Below are 20,905 nucleotides of genomic sequence, written 5' to 3'. Positions count from 1 at the left end.
GGCCTTTCCCCTTCCTCTCTTATACCCAATACCACAATAGTAAAGGCACTCTCTAATGTGAGAGCTCTGTTGGAGTCCCTGAATGAGTCTTAGCCTCATTCTTACTCGCTGGTTAAATTTTAATGTTTAAGTACTTTACACAAAATGGAAGAGCTCCCAGTAGGAAAGATTTAGAAGATGCTCCTGCAGCCTGAGGCTTTCTGTGTGGTAGGGGAGGGGGGAGATCTCATCTTAAAATTCCTTAAAGATAAGAGAAGTGGAGATACGTGGAGATAAAAAACAACCCTGACCTTTTCCTTGGGAAGATGATTTGGCTGCAGTATAGAAGGCCCTTTCCTCTTTCTTCAGGGTGCAAAGTATACTTTGATCATGCAAATAATTTTGGAAGGACATGAAAACCTCTCCCACCAATTTTACTAAATAGCCTATTGAGTGAAATATAGAATAAATCTGCTCATCATTAGTAGCTTCATGTCATTTTTAGATTTTAGCCAAACAGCACCGAAGATCCCCCTCGAGATCCTCCTGCATCCAAGCTACAGATGCAAATCCTGTTGCAGCAGAAGGCTGTCACCATAGTAAAACATGAGGTGAAGCCCCAGCACCTCTTTTTGTTACTCATCTGATGTAAACAGAGAGTCAGGTCTGATCCAAGCTTTAACAACTGCCCTCTTCATAATCCTAGGCTTTTCTAAGTCAATGCCTGCCTAGGGACAGGTTGGAGGAGAAATCTTATCTTATGCGTGCTTTTTTACCTGACCTGGTTTTGCTGAGGTTTGAGGCTCACGCTCAAACTCAAAGTAAAATTCAGGAGGAGCAAAGCAGAGAGCTCTAAGCCATACACAAAGCCACCACATTCCTCCTGGCCCTAACACAGTCTGACAGCAGCAGCGTTTCTCTCTCCATACTACACAAGCCCTCTTCTGCAGAAGCGTGCTGGCTCCCCAGACTCATTTAAGAATCAGTACCAGCAAACTAATGCTTTTTCCAGACACCAAAGGCTAAGAAAGTACTTTGGAGACATATAGACATCTCCTTCTCTGATTTCTGCTTCCTACCACGGAATCTCCTGCCTCATGTCTGGGCACAAAGAAAGATGCTGGGATTTGTCATTCATACAGCAAACCATGTGGCTAGAAGTCCTACAGACACAATTTTAGGCAAAGGCAGCTTTTAGCAAGGAACAGGAATTTATGCATCTTTCTCCCCAGAGCTACTATTCGAAGAGGGAACTGTATAACCAGAGAGAAAACTCCGGACATGGCTTTTTCAGAGACTCCCTCCTTTTGTTGTATCATGTATTTTAACATCGCTTCTTTCCATCTACAGAGCAATTTTATCAGTCTTCCAGTACTGCTATCCCTTATGCTGCAATTACACTGAAAACCTCAGTTTGTAGAAAAATCTCAAAATCACCAGCTCTCCTTGTCAATTAAGGATCATGGAACACCCTGATAAGCCAGAACAGAAGGCAGAAAAAACCCAATGAAATAGAGAGAGAACTTTTCACAGTTTAGTAATAAAAAAATGAAGAAACCAGCCCTTCCCAGAAGAGAATATTCCCAATGCTTATTAGAGTACTAGAAAGGGAGGGGGGAATTAAAATAAACCCCCACAACTTTGATACTTTTATTTGCCTAATATTCCCTCAATGATACTGCTTCAGATTATAATAAATAAGAAAAAGAAACAAACTGTAAAAAAAAAAACAAGAAAAAAGAGACAGTGCAGATAAGCATTAGCCCTGCCACGAACATTTTCTTTCTAGAATTCACAGAATTTACCAGGAATCAAATTCAAAACTACTCTCTGAACTCATTCTTTTGCAGCAAGAGGGACCCTTATCTTCTTGCTTTTAAAGGAGAGGTACTGCATATTGTACTTTGCATAACAGACTTGGGATAAACCTATTCTTCCCACTCATGCTCCTCTACACGCTCTATTCTGCTGTAGAAGCAGCCTTCCCTGCAGAAATGAAGCTGAACTAACACGGACAAGACTTCAGCACCAACTTAGCGTCTCCCTAAACACAAAGTCAAGTACTGCATAATGCATTTAAGAAAGCAGTTACAACTGCCTTGATCCCAAAGTACCAACTAAACAGAAGAGAATTCCACACAGTATGTATTCTCAGTACAGACCTTATTCTATTAGGATTCTCATGAGATATGCAAAGGGATATTTTTACCCTTATTTTTATAAGCAATTGTGTTATACTTTAGGAAGCTTACTTTAAAGATCCTGTTCTGGTTGCTCATACACAGCTGTTCAGGGCTGGGGGATGCGAGAGAAAGCTCAGTAGCTTTCTCTTTGAGCAGGTGCAGTGAGCTCGGATCCTTCAAACACAGTACTCCCAGAAGATCATAACCACAAAACACCCCCAATGGTTACAGCCACAGTGCAGAAGAGAGGAATAAGAGTAGCAGGGAGCAAGAACTAAGCCATAGCTCTGTTCTTGATGTGCAGCATTTGCCAGGCTGGGGATTTTCCCTAGACTGAAGACGTGGTCTTCAACTAACACCCCTCTTCTTAGAGCAGTCTTCCAGTAACTAACTCACCACACATCCCCTGAAAGACATCCTGCTTGTTCCCCTTTCCACAAACCAAACTTACTAAGTCTGCCTTCCTTGCTTTTAACTTTATGAGCCCTTTGACACAGCTGAAGCTAACTAAGTCATGATGTGACTGCTAATCTCCTTGTCTCTACTTAAATGGTAATGTGATGCTGCCATTATTCATTTCAGCTGTCCTGCTGCTGAGCTTTAAAGTCATCTCAGTTCATCATCAGCTGCTGTGCTTCCTGCCTTATTGTACAGCTATATTGTGATTTTCACTTTCCTAGGGCTTACCAAGGACATCACAGGTGCAGGGTGCTCACACGTATTTTGGTCTCCAGGAACACGCTCACACAAGGCCACGGGATCACACCCAAATCAGCTCCCCAACAGTCACATCCCTCAGCCCCACACCACAGGCATTGCTGAAGGTATTTGCTGTGTGCTATGAGGAAAAGAGTAAGAGCTCTGGCAGAGACACTGGAAGAAATGCTTTTTATGGGAAATATCACTGGCTCTTTAATGACCTTTTCTTTTAGTTCTGCTACATAAAGTGAATATGGAACTTGCTTGATTAACTGCAAAATGGAGAACACACAAGCAGGGCAACTCCCCTTAATGCAGAGAGAACCTATAAGGTTACGCACCAATGCTGCATTTAGCAAAGCCCCACTGAAGGCACTAACTCTTGCTCATTCTTATCTGCAAAGCAGCAGCATAAAGCCCTGGGTGAGGAACCCTGAACTCTTATCAAGCACTGTAGGGTGGCTCAATCTAATCCAAGCCCTCTGCTGTCAAGGACCAAGGAATAGGGCACAAGGCTGACTTCCATCAGAGATTCCCTCCATCATGAAAGGCAGTCTGCCGTGGCCTCTTTTCTTGCAGCTGACTGAATACCTCTCACTACCGCAGTACAATTACCTGAGGCTGCAGCAAGCCAGACCCCACCTCGCCTTGGGCTGGGAAATATAAAGGAACTCAACAAAACCTTATTCAGAGGTCACCTTAATCTGAACAGTCAGAGTTAATGGTGGGGAGCTCAGAGGCACTGCTTTCCAATGATCTCTTGAAAAGACAAAGGGCTCAGCAACCTTTCAGAGATTTGAACCACTGGCTCCAAGGATTCTTGCAACTCATCTCAATGCTCTGGCAGGCAGGCAGGCCTCTACTTGAGGTTGCTGGTGCAGAACTGTTTTTAAATCCACTCCAGAAGTTACTGTTCTGGGTGCCAGTGGTACTCTGTGTTGGTTATGGCACAAACTCTGAAGCTCTGGGGGTTACCATTCTCTGCACAAGGAGCTGTCAAACAACAAAGGCCTCTGCAAACTCAGACAGCAAGCACCCATTTTACATTCAGTAACCTGCAATGAGGTAGAAGGAAGGTACCTATGCATAATTTTGAGAAACTTGCCTATTTGCCTTTTTCTCTGCAGCAGGACACGCTCTGACTCAAAGCCTCTGCTTGGTCTTGGCACACCAAAGCGGTCAGAGATGCCAGCAACAGGCTCCCAAAACAGCCCCTTTGGTACCTGCTAAGGACATCAGCCTGGCAAAGGGAGAAAGCATCTCTAGCTGAGATCTGAACCATGTCTGGGCATACTGCTGACTCTCTTCTGTATCTGTGCAACAGTTTTGCTGAGGATGTGACTGCAAACATAGGACTTGTAACACATCTCAGGAGTATATTTCTCCTAAATGTTCTTTAAACATTTGTTTACTGCAATTAAACATTTTAGCCTGGAATTTACATATTACATTATTCTTATTTTCCCCCATTCAGACTGCAGCTGTCATAATGGGAGGTTGATTTATGACTCACCCAACTCAAACCCTTAACACACCAAAACTAGCACTCAAGTCAGACCGTAAACTGCTCCTAATTTACTTAGATTAACTCTACATTTAAAGCGCTACAGCAGAAACTGCAGTTCCCCTCCCCTGAAAAGGATGGGTTCCAGAACACTCGATAAGCCAAATACTGCAAACGCATGCAGACAGAGAAGGGCACCAAAATCCCTCCTTCGGAAGTACAGTATTAATGAAGGCTTGTATTAACTCGGCACAAAATTGCATCAGTGAGCTCCATGCAGATTACTATGGTGACAGGCATTGGCACAGAACTCTGGGAGAATGAGAAGATGAAAAGCTGAGGGAGAAAAATGTTGTAGGTTTTTTTCCCATCCAGAAGCTGCTAACTTCTCCAGGGTGTTTGGAATTAAGATGAAGTAAGTGGCTGTTTCCAATTAAATGCATCACTGTCGGCATAAGTTTAGCAGCCCAACTGAATCCACCTAAACTGGGAATCTCAGGAATAATAGCACTTGCAGCTGCGCTAGGAGCCAAACTCCTTCCCCAACTCATCTAAGCTCTGACCACAGCGAAGCATGAGCCTTTAGCAGATGCTGCGCATGAGTGTCTGTCTCTGCACCTGCAGTGAGTCATGCACCAAGCAGGTTGAAGCCTCCTGAGTCACACATGGGGATCCTGGAGGAAAATCCAACTGTGTCACTCAGATGCAGAGATAGGAAATCCTGCTGCAAAGTCCTGAGCTCCCATGGGAGTCACTGAGTAGAGAAAAGCACACAGGTGGAAGCAAGCTGGATGTTTCCCAGCCCCACAAAATGTTTTCCGTGTCTTCTGTGGCTGAACTCAACAAAGCTGTTTGGAGCAGAAGGACATGCTCAAGACTCAAGGAAGCCTATTAGCAGGTGGCCAGGATGGACTAAACAATGTTGCCTGTAGCACCCCAAGGAACAGGCAAGGAGAGGGCAAATAAACTGCAAAGCTGAGGGAGGTGAGCAGTGCTGTTGGGCATTTGCACTTGGACACCTCTTCAGGCTGCTGGCACGGAGGTCATGTCACAGTGGGCAACTGCAGCTGCCCAAGCATCAGGAGGGGCTCTCTAGCAAAGCTGTGTGTCTAGCCCCACCATGCAAAGCTGCCATGAACACCTTCAGTATAGATATGGCCAGTCAACTTAACATACAGGCACATCACCCAGCCCGTGAGTAGGATGGAGAGATGTAAATAGACTGACTGACGCCAAGAAATTTATTCTTGAGGTCTGTGACTTCGGGGATACCAAACAGTTGATCCCAACTCCTTTCCCAATGATGCAGAATGAAGACCATGCCCAGCTCCAGTTGAAAGTGATTATAGGTTTAATGTCATCCTCCAATTACAGAGATTTTATTTTGAGAAGAAAATTACTCTGGGACAATAGGGCTGCATGGCACACTTGTGTATTTACTCACGTCAAGAGCGAATCTCCACCCAGGGCTAATAACTACAGAGAGACAAGTGGTGTTTCCAGGATGCATTACATGAAATAACAGGCTGTGCTGACAGGGATGGCCTCTGCATTTGAAGGACAAGCTTCTGAAAATGACATTTCCCTGACTCAGAGGAATGATGGGCTAAAGCCAATGACAGCACCCATCAAAGCAACCGCCTCCTGTCACCACCAGTGAGTCACGAGAGCAGAATAGCACCTTGTAGGCAAAAAGAGCATCCAGAGAGTTATTTCCTTTCCTGTGTTGATGCCTGCAAGGAGGAATAGTATTTAGCCCTCCAGCACTAAGCACAGCTGTCTGCCTGCACTCATCAAGGAACAGACATGTGCAAAGCTCTGTAGTATGCCTGCTTTGCTCTTACAAAGATGAGTCCCTCCAGGGAAGTCTACTTCTCACTTGTAAAGTAGGTGGAAAGGATGTGTTTGCACAGCACTGGCATTCATGCAGGCTCTCTCATATCCGGGGAATCAGCTTTACATGGATATCACTATAAGTCTAAGGTAAAGGGCAGAGACAGGAGTCATGTAAAGCACTGGAAATCAGGTTGCAACACGTAGCCATTGCTACATCTCCCAGAGACTCCCTTTTCTTCGAAGCTTATGGGTGTTAGGATTTAGAGAACTAACCCTGCAGCTCACTCACTCTCCAAGATTCACCATTTGACACCACCTAAGTCTAAGGCTCAAGGACAAAGGGGCCCAACGTCTTGGATGGGTTTTCCTAGAAGGTAAATGCCAAGCTAACGTACACAATACATGAGCTACCCACTCTGAGCAGTCCCTGCACACAAGCTAAGGATGACACAGCCATCTCCAATACTGCAGGCCAAAAGAGGTCCCCAAAGACCACTGCAGGTGAAAGCAATGAGTTGGCAAGTGGATAAGAACTGATGGCCTAACTGTCCCTGGTTATTTTGGCACAGAATTGCTGACTACCTCTGAGTGAAACTGTCTAGCAAAATATTTTGTTAAAAGAGTCAGAGTCAGAGCAGCTGAAGCTATACGCAAACTCCATCTCATTAAGGGCGAGGGGAGGGGGCGAGGAGGGAGGAAGAAGATCTGAAAAGGGTTGAAGTTTTGATTTTCTCTTTTGAGACAATTTTTTGTTTGGAAATTTCATGAAAAGTGTCAGAAGTTGCGTTTTTAGTAGACTGAAATACTGCATCGAATCTGAAACCCATCCACCTCACAAACTTATTTTATTTGACTAGAGAACTAAAACCTCAGTTTTTCATATAGCTACCCTCGTGGGTTTGCCTTTGCTTCCCCCCAGGCCAAGATTTGTGCTGTTACGTTGATCCAGTGTGTTTTACCAGCAGTCAAAATTTCAAAACATTTCCCTTTAAAGAGCAATCTTCTATACCTGTACTGACTCGAGCTCTGACGATGAGAAAACCAAAGCCTGACGGGAACAGAAAGCATAAAGAAGAGGTTTAGGTAGGGCTGTTCCAGAATTTATGCAGGGCTAGCTTTTTCAGCAAGCTTTTTCAGGTAAGAAAAAATAAAAAATGTGAAGTTTAACAGAAAAGAAGTTATAGCTGGAGGCTCCTAAGCTGTCAGTTTCCAACACAGTCAATGCCTTGGCTACTGAAGATTGAAGCACGCTTATAAGTATGGATAGCAGAGCACACAAGATATATTATTTATTTTGAGGAACACCCTGCAATTATTCCTGACATATTGTGTAATTAGCCAAAATTACATCATATTCACCCAGAGCAAAACAGAAGATAGCATCAATATTATGTGTGAGCCCACAATCTCAGAGCGCATTTCATTTGGGTGCGAACGTGACTCTATGAACCAAGCAAGTATGTGCCCCTTCTTGAGGGTTTCTCCCTGGCTGCCATGGGCCATGCCAGCTCCCAAGCATGCGCCCACAAAAGGAAAACATCAGGAATAAACCCTACATCTTCCCCACAACAGCACTGGGAGCTCTAGTGCTGCACAATTTAGCAAATGGGTACACCAGTCCTTCAGAGCTTTTGGGTTGACAGATGACTGAGCCCAAAGCTCCTCCCAGCAAAGAAAGGGCCACAGCTACGCTACCCCCAAGAGACGTGGAAAGGGAGGCCTGGAGGACAATGCCTGGAGACACTGCTTGCTGTGTTTTACTGCCTGGAGCTGGCAGGTTAAAGAAATGGAAAAACAGCCTTGCCCTCTCCCTATGCTTAGAGCATCTCTCACTCTGCGAACAAGGATGGAAGTGAGGAAAGTTTCCTCACTCAGATGTGTCCTAAGGAGTTGTCTGATGCGTCAGAAATCCTGGGCAATCTTATGGCAGCATTTTGCTACTTGCAGAGTTAGAAAGACTGTGTTTCATTTTGTTGACTCCAATGTGCAATATAAAACTTCTTCACTGTGAATTAAGCAGATTTCTTCCTTTTTGCCTACAAATATTTAGGTTAGATATCAGGAAATTCCTTCTACCTGGAATTGCTCCATGGGAGGGTACCAAAAACAGGTTAAAGAAATGCCTCTCCAGGGGATATGCGTCTGATGTCAGTGCAGGGCTGCAACTGAACTTCTCAACCTTAGGGGTCATTTATAGGAGATCACAACTTGGTGACTTTATCACACTACTGCACTGCAAGATTGTGGAGGGCTCTGTGACAGACTGCCCAGCTCCCCTCACCCTGAAGTGTCCCATGCAAGGCACCAGATCACTAATAGTCCTCACACGAGCAGAGCAGACTCCATCCCTACTGTTCATGCCTGCCACGGCACTGTGATTCGTGCTATTCTCAGATGCTGAATCTCTCTGCTTCCTCCATCAATCCAACAGGCCTGAAATACTGCAGAAACACTGAGAAGTCCCCCACACAAACAAAACACTCTACAGAGACTACTACATCATTCTTTCACCCTGTTCTGCATGCCTAGAAAAGTAAATTAATTAAAATAGAAAATGGACAGAACATGGCATCAACAAGTGCTGAGCAGAAATCAATCACTTAAGATGCTATCAGTCTTGGGGAGGGTACCTAGTCCGACACCAGCCCACAGAAGAGCCTTGGGAAACCACCAGATGGCAACTCAGGGCAAAATCTGAGTCCCAGTGTCACTCTGCAAGCATTCAATAAAACCGGGCAATAATGTCCCTTTTTGCTAGTCTTCCTCATGCACTCCCTCAGCGTTTTTCCGAAGGGATGAGAGGTGTGAGATTTCTTTATTTAACAGGTACTGAGCTTGTGGCATGGAAAAATTAAAGCTGCAATCAGCTGGGTTACAGACTAATATTTTTTTTGCTTATTGCACTAATGCTGCTCAACCCTTCCCGTATCCATTTGCAAGCATTTTTTGACTCAAAACTGTGACGTTCCTAAATTTCAACAAATCTTACACAACACTCAAATGTATAAAGAAAATGCCCGCTTGTGACAGTTTTAAAACAATGTTACACTTCAAAGAGCAAAATCCTGCTAAAATTGGTCAGACCCTGCCCTGTGACTTACAGTTCTTTTCCCCTTCTGCTTTGTGAAAATACACGTTTTTTTTCCACCTGCAAAATTATTTTAATTTTCCATCTGAGCCAGAGGTTTCTCTCAATCTAATGAAAACACTAGGTGTGAGAAAGCCATTATCTAGCTAATTCCATCTAAAGCTCTGTTTTAAATAAGGATGATGTTTCCTGGTTTGTATCTCACTACAAACACCTTGTTCCTGGTGCTGGGTGGCCCCAAGGGCTCCAGCAAGGCAGGCAGGTTCACCAGCCACGCCACTGCCATCTCCAGAGTGAGCTGTAAACATCGAGCGAGCTCCCAGGAGATGCCTGTGCTCAGGATGACACAGTGCAGATGCAGCAAAACCAGAAAAATCTGTCTCTGCAACAGGTCTCCAAACACAGCTAGAACGTAAAATTTACCTAAAGGAAAGTAGAACCGTGTTTTTGAAGAAGAAAGAAATATAGCAGAAGAAATTTTTAAGGGAGCAGAGAAGGCAGAAATGGCACAGAAGGAAATGAAATAAAAGCCCAAACAAATGTTTATAAATTTTTAAATAACGATGCCGTGCAGTAGACAGCAGGCAGACCCCATACTGAGGAGCATAAAACCAAACTACACAAAGCCAGCAGAGAACTGGTAGGTAAACCGCCTGCTCTGCTAGCCCTTTTAGCCACTGTCATAGAAAAACACCACAAGAGCATGATGTCGGCCACCAGAGGATGACCACACCAACAGCTGCAGACCGATAACTGATGTAGAGCATACAGGCAGCCAGCAACTCTGACTCGGATCCAGTTACAGAAGCTGTGCCAGGGAAAGGACTGGCTCAGGAGTGGGGTGGATGGTCCAAGCCCCTCACCTGCTATGCCGGTTTTGGCCAGGATAGAGTTAATAACACGGAGATGCTTTCCTTACTGCTGAGCAGTGCTTACACAGAGTCAAAGCCTTTCCTGCTTCTCACCCCATCCCACAAGTGAGGCTCAACCTACGAAGCTGAGGGAAGATAATGGAAGGTAGGGAAATTTGAGTTTTAGCGCTTATGTTCTAAGTAACTATTACGTGTGATGAAACCTGGCTTTCCTGGGGATTACTGAATGCATTCCTGGCACTGGGAAGTACTGAACAAATTCCTTGTTTTGTTTTGATGCATGTGTGGGTTTTGCTTTACTTATTAAACTGTTTCTGCCCCAACCCACGAATTTTCTCACATTTACCCTTCTGACTGTCTCCCCCATCCCACCACAGGGGACTGAGCAAGCCACCGTGCGGGGCTTTAGTTGCCAGCTGAGGTTACACCATGACACCTGCCAATGTGTGATTCCTGCATCTCCTGCAGCCCAGCAGCTCCCAGGTCCCTGCATAGCATCCTTCAGCAATGTTGTGTGCTTCCCAACCCCAAGTCAGGCCTTGGAAACCAAAACCACTGTGGCTTTTTTTGCTAATTTCTCCCTGATTTTCAATTTTCTGAAAGATGTGGACCGCCTCTTTGCAGTCTGGCTTCACCTGCAGCAGTCTCATACTGCTTGACCTTTGCAAACATTTTTGTTTTGGGGAGTGAAGGAAATGTAATTATTTCGTGGTTCTGGCAGTAGGAGTGGCAACTGCTAAGCAAAGAAACTACATGTGCAGCCAGGAAAGGGAGGGGGCTGTAAACTATTGCCATTCTAGATAAATATCAATTAAGAGCATGTCCTATTAACCCCAAGACCTGATTCTTCTCTTCCTTCATTTCAATCCAAGATGCTTAAATATATCAAGAAAGGAACATTTTGAGAGGGGTTGGGAGGTGTACCTTTATCATGATCACAATCAGCTTTCAGAAACAAGAATTATATTGCCTCTCTGTGGATATTTTGCCAGTTCACAGCACGCAGCCGTCCACTGGATGTAACGCATCCCCTTAACAGAGCGTGCTGCTGGAGGGAGAGGAAGATAGCACTGCCTTGGGGAGAAAGCTCTGCACAGGCAGATGCTGCTGCAGGGTGAGGGAGAAGCTCTGTGCTCTCCATCACTGTAGTGGCTATTATCTAGCCCTGGATCTTTACCCTCAAATCCAGCCCACACCATTTGAGTCAACTAGCCATTTCCCATCTCCCCTCTTTTGACAGAGCCAAGCACTCTAAACATGAACTCTCCTGAAAAGATCCCAGAAAGACAGAAAAGGAGCACAGGCAAGTGGCAGCATAACCACTCCCCTCCTTTTACCACAGCTGCCCACCTTCTGGCCAGAGAAGTGCCACAAGTCCCCAGTGGAGGGTGTCTCTTTGTGAAAAGTTCATCCTTCTGCTCAGTAATGCTGTAGGAGAAGGGGGCACTGATGCAAGACAGATTGTGAAGGAGGAGTCCTTTGGACAAAATCTCTCCTTCCTCCCCTGCACAAATTCAGGTAACAACAGATGCACATGCTGCCAGGAAGAGACAGGAGCTGCTTTTGCTACCTCCACCCTTCCCCTGACTCGAGCTGGCATCTGCACAAGACCCTGATACTCCTCCAAACTTAGAGCTCTGCCAGGAGCCGCACAACCCCACACAGCATCTCTTTAGCAGAACCCCAGACACAGCGGCACAGTCAGTTCCCTGTGATATTGTGGGAAAGGGACAAACCCAAAGCCACGGAGCAGACGCAGAAGCAGAGCTGCAAAGCCCCATTTGAAGATGATGCTGTTTTCAGCATTAACCCCCAACTCACAGCTCAGCTCACTTCTTGGGGAAAGGGCAGAAAGCAGAAATGCCTGGAGCCACTGCATGGAGCCATGCCTCCCCCATTACACCATGAACCAGCCAGCAGCATATCCCTGAGGACACAAAGGGCTCAGGGCTCAGGCCGCCACCCTGCCTCTGAGCCCATAGCTTTGTCCCTCATTACCTTCAGCCAGGACATCCTGGAATGAGCACAGGACAGCAGAGGTGCCTAACAGGTGTCAGGGCACATCCAGCTACATTTTCTCAGCAGCCATGTAAGCTCCACCAGGGTTTTAGAGAGCTCGAATTCAGTACTTGGAACAAGCACACAGTCATTTATCTATGTTGCAGTGTGGGGGCTGGAAACGCTGGAGTGGTCTCCCTGAACAGTGAATACCACAGCCGTGTTCCACAGCTCTCTAGAAAGCTGCCTTCTGGTTTACCATTTTAAAAATGTGCCGTAGCTGCTATTTTCAGAGACAGTACTGTCAGAAAGCTGTAGCCCTACAGCCCTGCTACCATGCTGCAAAAACTGATTGTCCACATTCGGAGCATGCACACATACACCCACCCAGCCTTTATAAAGAATTTATTCCAGGAGGCTGTTCGCTGGGTGAAGGGCACAAAGTGTGTCTGTGACTCTACTACAGCTTTTAATAGAGATGCAAAGTAAAATCAGCCTTTAGAAAGGCTGAGTTATTTTGGCATTCTGCTACCTATCAGAACAGGGGAAAGATAAAATGATGGACATCGTAGTTTGCTTTATGCTTAGAAAGGTTAATGTATTAACACAAAGAATATTGTGTTAGCTAGCAAATAGAGACAAGCCATGTATTAAACAGTAGAACAGCGAAGAAAGATATGGTTCCCCGATAGACTGCAGTGTGTGCAGCCTAAGTATAGATTAGGTGATTTTGGTACAGATCACTTCACGAGAGACTTCCAAGACTAAGGAACAACAGTAATGCAGCCATGCAATGATGCTAGGACAGAACATGGGAACATGGAGCATATGGAAATGTATGCGTATGTAACGGCTAGTTGTCTGAGCTGCTTTCTTGGTCATCTTCTTCTGCCAAGCTGTGCAGCCTGCAAATATGAAAGGGACGTCAATCTCTTTCATGTTTTGCTTGTTAAAATTCTTGCTTTTATTTTAATAATAATAAATCACAGCTTGGCTTCAACTGTGTGGGAGTAGGAAACTCCCAGAAATAACGTGCACATGACTGTTCAGAGGGATGGATCAAATGGAATGAATGCCGGAGAGATGAAACAAACGCCTACCTGGCCACCATGCTATCTGGCAGTTCATGGTGTGCCCCTTTTGGGAGGAGAAGGAAGGAAAATAAGACCAAGTGAGTTTGCACTTGCTCCTCAACATAATGAGACTCATGATCATGTTTGTCTCTCACAGGAGTAAGAAGCTTATGATCTCTTCAGCACCTACGGCAGCTTTGCTCCCCACACTGCCCTAGCCAAACTACTGAGTCTTTTTTTGTAACAGGTATCTTATTTCTTAAAATACGCAATATCTGGTCTACTGAAATTATTTTGCTAAAGGGAGGGAGGGAGGGAGGGAGGGAGGGAGGGAGGGAGGAAGGAAGGAAGGAAGGAAGGAAGGAAGGAAGGAAGGAAGGAAGGAAGGAAGGAAGGAAGGAAGGAAGGAAATCAATCAACCTTGTCTTCCTTTGGGTTGTTATTTCAAAAACATTTCATTTAGAAGTATACCTGAAAGTTACAGAAAAATACATGTATAAAAATCCTTCAAATGAAATCACACCCATTTTTTCCCCCAACCCCCCAATTATATCAGTCAATGATAAACTGATTCATATGGATCTTTTATTTTATGGGGAGGAAAAATAATCACTCATAAACCTCTTTTCACCCTGACTTTTACATTTGGCTGGTGACGGAGGAATCAATCATTTGTATTGCTCTAATGGTGAACCTCCTCTGCCGGCTAATGATTTGCACTGCCCCCACAAGCACAGCTACCCCTGAGGCCACGGGGAGAGAAGATATCCATCCCTCTAGGAGCTTGGATGACTTCCACGGATTTTCTTGGCATCAATGATATCCAGTCCAGAACTAGTACGAAGTGGCTTACTGACTGACATCCTTACTCGCAAGCTGAATTGAAAAGCGGGCTGGCCGCTGAGTTTTCCATGCTCTGGAGTAAGCCAGGAACCTGCAGATCTTCCCCAGATTTTAGAGCCGAAGAGCTCAGGGTTGGTACCTGACCCACCCATCCCCAGTAACCAAGCGCACATACCGTGACAGTCACCACAGCTGCAAGTCACGAATGTGTGCGATACCACCCCCGGGGATCAATTTGATAAAATGAAACCCATCTGCCAAGCTGTCATGAGCAGGAGGGAGCTTCCCCCCCCCCATTCTGATTATTTCAGCATTCATTAGCACCAGTGGGTGCAGAAGGAGCTCACAGTACCAACGGGCAGACTTCTCTGACAACACTCCGCCCCAAACAAGGGGGACAAATGCCCTTCCCCTTGGCATCATCTAGGCTCGTGTTTGGCCAGCCACTTGGCATACATGCCCTCATGTTAGCTAGTACTTTGAACAGCTCTTACTGGCAAGGAGATGTCAAGATTTCCAGGCATTTCCATTCCCTACAGACACTCCCACAAGACAGGGCACAACACCTCCTGCAGAGGAGCAGGCAAAAGAATGCGACGGACCCCTCCTTGGCTGGGCGAATGCCCAGGCACGCGAACACACGCTATGGAAAAGTGCTGGGATCCAGCCTGAATCCTACTGCAGACAGCAGCTATGTGCTGAGATAATGTAGCCGGCATTAGGACGCTGTAGCAACGGAGGGGCCAAATTCCACAGGTTAGGCAGCTATTACAGCTGTTCTGAGATGAGCCACTCCATAAAAGCAGGCAAGGGCTATAACAAATTTAATGGGAAGCTAAAAAGGTGTTTTTTACCATGAGCTTCAATCATCATTTTCACCCTGCATGAAATCAGAAAGGACTTCAGGACTTAACTCATGGAATTTAGCAGCTTGCAGAGATGACAGACTTCTCAAGTGTTTTAAATGAATCTCCGAATGAACAAAGTCCTTCTGTGTCCTTCAACTAAAGTTGGTCTTAGATTTTACTTATACTGCTGCAAAAATATCTACATATGTACATTTTAAATTACAAATCCCTATTTATTATTGAAAACTAGAAATACTGAAAGGGAAAACATATTTTAAGTTAGTGCCTTTTTTTTTTTTTTCTGTGTGAGACATTTCCTTCGCTGTGGAAAAAGCCTTTTGATCTCCTTAAGGAAAAGCACCCTTCCCCTGGAGGAGCACAAAATATATATCAGACAGAGGAAAACCAGACCAAAACAACACAGATATATTTTTTTTTTCTTTTCCTGGGGTATAAAACCTGTTTGAGATTGATCTCTGCATTCTGAGCTGGAAACTCATCTAGAGAAGCAATGCCTGAAGGGACGGTGACAATGCTACGCAGTGTCTGGTGTTGTCTGACCCAAAGCTGCCTGAATCCCAATATGATTTCCCCAGTTAATGACACCCTTTCAGTGGGTTTTACTCAGAGAAAATTTCCACCAACAGCCCCCCACCCAGACACTGTGCCTGATGCTCCTGCCTGTTTCTCTTCATGAAAGGCCTCCAGACTCCTCAGCTTTGCCTTTCGGTGGCCATGGCATGATGGAAGGCCAACTCCACCCCAAGTCTCCATGGTGAGCTCTGCCCAAGAAGACGGCCAGTGAAGCAGAAGTCACAGCTTTCACAAATAGGCTGGACCCACCAGCCCAGAGCTCCCAGCCTGTTACAAAACAGCTGAAGAAGGGACGTGCCTGGATGCTTTAATTCAGCCACAAAGAGGATGAAACTACTAGGTTCAACCATTCGTTGGCAAAGAAGTCATGTAGGGAGAGCTCCTTTGCCTAGTCTTCTGCATTCAGCTCTAAGATCTATTGTTCAATGACGAAGGATCCATCTCTTGAACCTGCACCAAAAAGCCATGCCATACAGCAATTTCATCTGAAATCTCTACCAAGTTACTACAGTCAGAGAAAACTATATAATTTAATGTTTTCTAGCTGTACCTTATACATACAAACCTACAGGTGCTGTTCAACATGCACATATTTTGCTCAGCACCTGCACAACTGTGGCCAGTGACCTGTATTAATTTATGACAATGGAATTAAGCCCATGTGTCCAAATTTCAGCTTACTCTATTCCACTCAGCATCCTCATTTGCCCCATCATAAACTGATAAATCATCTTTAAGCCAAACACATGCAAGGGAGACAAAAGACCACAGAGCATGCAAGTGGGAGCTGCCCTTGCCCATCAGAAATGAAGTGCTAAAGTGCTCAGCTAAAAACATGGTGCCTTTTGCAAACAACAAATGAGATATTTCTGCAGTCTGTTTTCCCTAGGAGCTGATAGCTTTAATTATACGAGAGGTCCCTGCATGGACCTGGTTCCCTATAGCTTGACAAAACCTGCAACTATTCATGCCCTCTGCCAAGCAAGCCTGAACTGCTACCAGGTGTGAATTCTGTCTTTCACAGAGCAGTATTACACTCTCACTATGCCCAGATTGCGAAGTGGAGTACAAGGTGCCAACCAGTGCAAAGTAACTCTGCTTGTGTGCATCTTTACTAAATATTTTGGTTACAGCACTCTTTGAGTTACGTATTAAAACCACTTCAATTACGTAAGCTTACACAGTTACTTTTACAAAAACAAAGAGCAAAGGAAACATGAACCACCATCGGAGTTATATTTTGGTAATGGTGTAAGTTGCTATAGCTCCACCATTACTGCATCGTAAGCAAACTGGCAGTGGGGGTCCCAAAGCACAGCGTCCTGGAAGGAGCATCAGGAATTAGGTCTCTGTGTCAGGTAACTGCTCTGCGTCTTGGTATTACCTTCTGTAAAATGAAAAGAATCCTCACCATTTGGTAGAGCTTGTTGAGTACTACTGATGAATATCACTCTGTAGATATTAAGCATTTTGACAGTTACTCCCCATAGTCACAAACTGAGATCATGTTTAAAAAGGGAAAGACAGTTCCCCCAGCACTGCATCATTTCCAAATGGGATCGTACCCCTTTTGAACAGGGATGTTTCTCGCGTTCTTTTCACTGCCTTGCAAACTACTGAGCCAGCATGTCATTAAGTACACATAATCACTGGGGTTGTGGGTCACTGCACAATGTACACACGTTTCTTTAAAACAGTTTCAATTCATTTGCATGCCATTTTCTACGCAGAAGAGCGCCTCTGCAATGAATAAAGTTATCTGGGCACAATACGCTCTCTGAACAAACAATCCAAGTAGCAGCAAACCCAGTGGCATCCTGCCTTCTCAGCAGCGCACCTGACCTCAGAAATAAGATGTACCAGCAAAATAAATCTCTATTTAAAAGATGTATATAGGAAACTAAAGCAGACACAGCCCATAGCCTAGGAAAGGATATATAATTTTTTTAAAGCAACTTAATTTCTCTACTCCTCTAATTTTATAAAATGAATACAGTACTGGTTATGAGTTGACTGACAGCTCTAAAGACTGAACAGCTCTATTTTTACAGCACTGAGTGGCATTGATCCTTAACTTTTAAGTCAATAAAAAGTCTTCCTTAAATCACTGTGGTCTGTAGGTTATTGAACACCTGCCTCAGCATGGAAGTCTGTGCAAGTTGAGGGAATTCTTAGAATTCATCAATTCTTCAGAAGCATTTAGTGAGTCCAAAGGAAGTGGATTTGGACCTGCGCAGGTGGGAGTGCTGTTGCAGGTACAATAAAAAGCCTCACCAACCACACCCTGCTGTAAAAGTAACTCAAACTTTAATGAGACAAAGCATCCTGCAATCCAGGTAACAGGTGTAGACTTCCCACCCTTTTAGTCCCCGAGGGACGTCACTCAGCAGCAGATGGAAACGGGGAGGAAAAAGGAACGGCAAAATATTCAGTAAAACTTCCAGGTCCCACTCCTGATCTTACGAAAAGCAATTCCTGAGACAAAACAACCACACTTGATGGTCAAGAGCCATCTTTTGCTCTGGGCTCTCAGGTTAGCATGACTGACAGACTTTGGATGTGGAAAAAGTGCTTCATAAAGAGACTCATCAACAAACAAAATATTAATGTATAAGGAAAACATGGGAAAATTACACAAACTGGTGGTACAACTGGAAGAGTTTAGTAAATATCACCTTTTTAACCAGGTCACTAATGGACACCTGAGAAAAGTACATGTTCACAGCAGATTCTCAAACCAATCTGTTTTCTTACCTTAGCGGTGACCTATAGCAGTGAAAAGATAAAGGAAGAAGTAAGTAAAAATTCGACTGAGAAATCACAGAGGGCCCAGTCTTGCCAGGTACCGAGTTCTCGCATCTGCCAAGGACAGCTGAGAGCTCAAAGTGCCACTCAGAACTGAAACTGGGTGGTGGGACTTCATCATGGAAATATGAGCAACACGTACACTAGGGCTGAAGTTTTCCACAAGGAACCAAAACTGAGCATGCACACAGTAAGATAACAAAAGGGAGGAAAAAAGACTGCCCTAAAAATGCATTTCTCGGTCCCTGCAAGCACACTTTTAGGTGCAACAGTCGTGCAGCTGCCAACTGGAAAGCTTTCTGAGCTAATGAAATTCCCTATGCAACTCCACTCGAGAAGTAGCAGTTGATGGATCTAGTTATCAACCGGCCACAATTCTAATTGATCCTCAGTTTATCGATTTCCCTGTCTCTATGCAAAAACTATGAGGAGACTGTTTAAAAAGCCTATCTACAGGGAGATGGAAAAATACAATTCGGGTTTAGGCGAGCTCGGATGAGGCTGCCGGGTCTCTCTCCTGCCGAAGGATCCGCTCCGGACAGGGCAGAGCGATGCCGGCGGCTACTCGCAGTCCACTCCACCCATCGCATCGTCCCGGGGAAGGAGAGCCGCCAGGACCAGCGGAAAGTCCAGCGCGGCGCAAGCCCGTTCCCAGACGGCACCCGGAGCCGGCACAGCCCGGCGGGTGTCCCCGGCCCGTCGTACTCACCCGGTCTCCTCCTCACCGGCCTTTTCCTGCCGCTGCAGAAGCGCACTTTGCTGAAGACCCCCAGGACGTGCCTCTCGCAGAGGGAGCGCCCGTCCTTGCTGGGGCTGGAGCGGCGCTTGGAGGCGGACACCCGGTCGCTGTTGGACTCCCTCGCCTGCCGCTTCTGCCGGATCAGCGAGCTGGCGATAGCCGCTGCCATCGCCGCTCATGGGCCCCGCTCCGGGGGGCGCCGCTGGGGACGGGGACGCCCCGCTTACCGCGCCGCGGCTCCGAGTCCCGGGCAGCGCTCAGCCGGCCAGGCGGAGCAGGGCGCCCGGGAGAACAACCATGTCTGGCCGCCGGTCCCCGCCGCCCATGGGTCTGTCCCCGGGGAGCGCAAAGCCCCGGCCGCGCCTTGTAAATCCGGGAGGCGGCCGCCCCGCTTCGCGAAGCTCCGCCGGCGGCTGCTGTGTCCGAAGGGAGAGAGAGGGGTGGCGGAGGATGCGCGGGTCCCCGCGGCGCGGAGCCGCTCCGCCCGGCTGCCCCCGGCGGAGTCAGAGCCCCCCCGGCCCGCGGGCAGCGCCGGTCCCAGCGCGGCGATGCGCGCACATGGACGCGGCTCCGCTCCGCTCCCGCGGCCGGGCTCAGGGCGAGCCGCGCTGCATTTCTGTTCGCACTCCTCCTCTTTCTCTATTCCCCCACGGGCGGGCGGAGAATTAAAAAAAAAAAAAAAGAAAAAAAAAAAAAGCCGCCACGGGCAAAAAGCACCAGGCCAGCGAGAAAATAATAATTAAAAAAAAAAATAAGAAAAAAAATTAAAGGCGATACAATAAAATTAAAAAAAAAAAAAGGCGCGCCCGGCCGCGGGAGCGGGCTCACATCGCCGCAGCTCCGCGCCCCGCGCTCACAGCGCCATGGCCGTGCTCGCCGCCCGGACCCCGGCAGCGGCTCTCCCCGACGGCAGCACCCACATCGTCCGGCCCGGCGAGAGGCCGCGCGGCGCTCGGCTCCGGGGCGGCCCCGGGCCCGGCTGCCGCGGCGGGAGGAGCGAGGCTGGGGGTGGGGAGGGTGCGGCTGTCGCTGCTGCCGCCCCGCGCGGGGCTCAGGAGGCTCCGCGGTGCCGCCCGACGGCGCGGGGAGGAGCCGAACCGCGCCCGCCGCCTGCCCGCATCCTCGGGGCGAGGGGAGGAGGGGCCGGGGAAGCCCCCCCCCCGGGCGCCCACGCCGGCGGGGGAGCCCCGCAGCGGCCGGGCGGGTCCGGTGGGTGCCGAGCGGGAGCCGGGCTCCGGGAGAATTGCAGCTGCTCCCGCTCGCCCTCCTCTACGCAATCCTACGTGATCGAGGTTCGGATGAGAAATACCGCGCAGGCAGAGGGAAGCAACTGCAGCTCCGCGGCGGCTCTGCCTCTCCGCCCGCGGGCGGCCGGGCTTCCCCGAGCCGGAGCCGCAGCCCCGCCCGCCCCCCTCTCCCGAGAAGCCGCCCCGGCTGCTGCCGCAGGTGCCCGAGCACCTCAGCCGCCGAGCGTCCCCGCGGCTTTCCCCTCTTCTCTCCGCGAGCACGGACAGCCCCCGGCACCCCGAGGGTCGGTGCCTTATCGGGGCGGCGTGCGAGCCACTGCAGCGGGGGCGCTCCCGATCCCGAGGATCCCGTTTATCAGCAGGAGCTCTGCTCGGGGTGACCCGCGGGTGCTGGGCTGGATCCCTCGCATCTGCAGCCGCTGAACAAAATTTAAGGTGCAGAAATACATCTTTGGTTATCCAGATAAAGAAGTGTTGTTGCTGCCCTAAGAACGGTGCTCTCCGGGTTTCACGTTCACGTAACAGCTAAGGAGTGCGCGAAGTGATAACCAAGATACCTCGGGGAGTGTACAGAGATCAGGATGGAGGGACAGGGTA

At 47.3% G+C, this 20,905-nt stretch overlaps 1 protein-coding gene across 3 annotated transcripts in view; it reads right to left on the bottom strand.

Moving 5' to 3' along the window:
• The window catches only part of FGF12 (fibroblast growth factor 12), a 222,932-nt gene that overhangs the window by 80,255 nt on the left and 121,772 nt on the right, over positions 1 to 20,905 (bottom strand). The window contains exon 1 of one of the 3 annotated variants that reach the window (XM_054074589.1): positions 19,032 to 19,706. The exons of the other annotated variants lie outside the window; for them this stretch is intronic. Within the exon in view, the coding sequence (XP_053930564.1) occupies positions 19,032 to 19,230 (199 nt within the window). The 5' untranslated portion in view covers positions 19,231 to 19,706. Of the gene's footprint in view, positions 1 to 19,031; positions 19,707 to 20,905 lie in introns of those variants that run through there. 3 annotated transcript variants of the gene reach the window in all.

Source organism: Cuculus canorus, chromosome 9 (genome assembly GCF_017976375.1).
Source record: "Cuculus canorus isolate bCucCan1 chromosome 9, bCucCan1.pri, whole genome shotgun sequence".
Classification (NCBI taxonomy): Eukaryota; Metazoa; Chordata; class Aves; order Cuculiformes; family Cuculidae; genus Cuculus; species Cuculus canorus.
The sequence above is the reverse complement of the archived record's forward strand: the minus strand, read 5'-3'. Positions and strand labels throughout refer to the sequence as shown.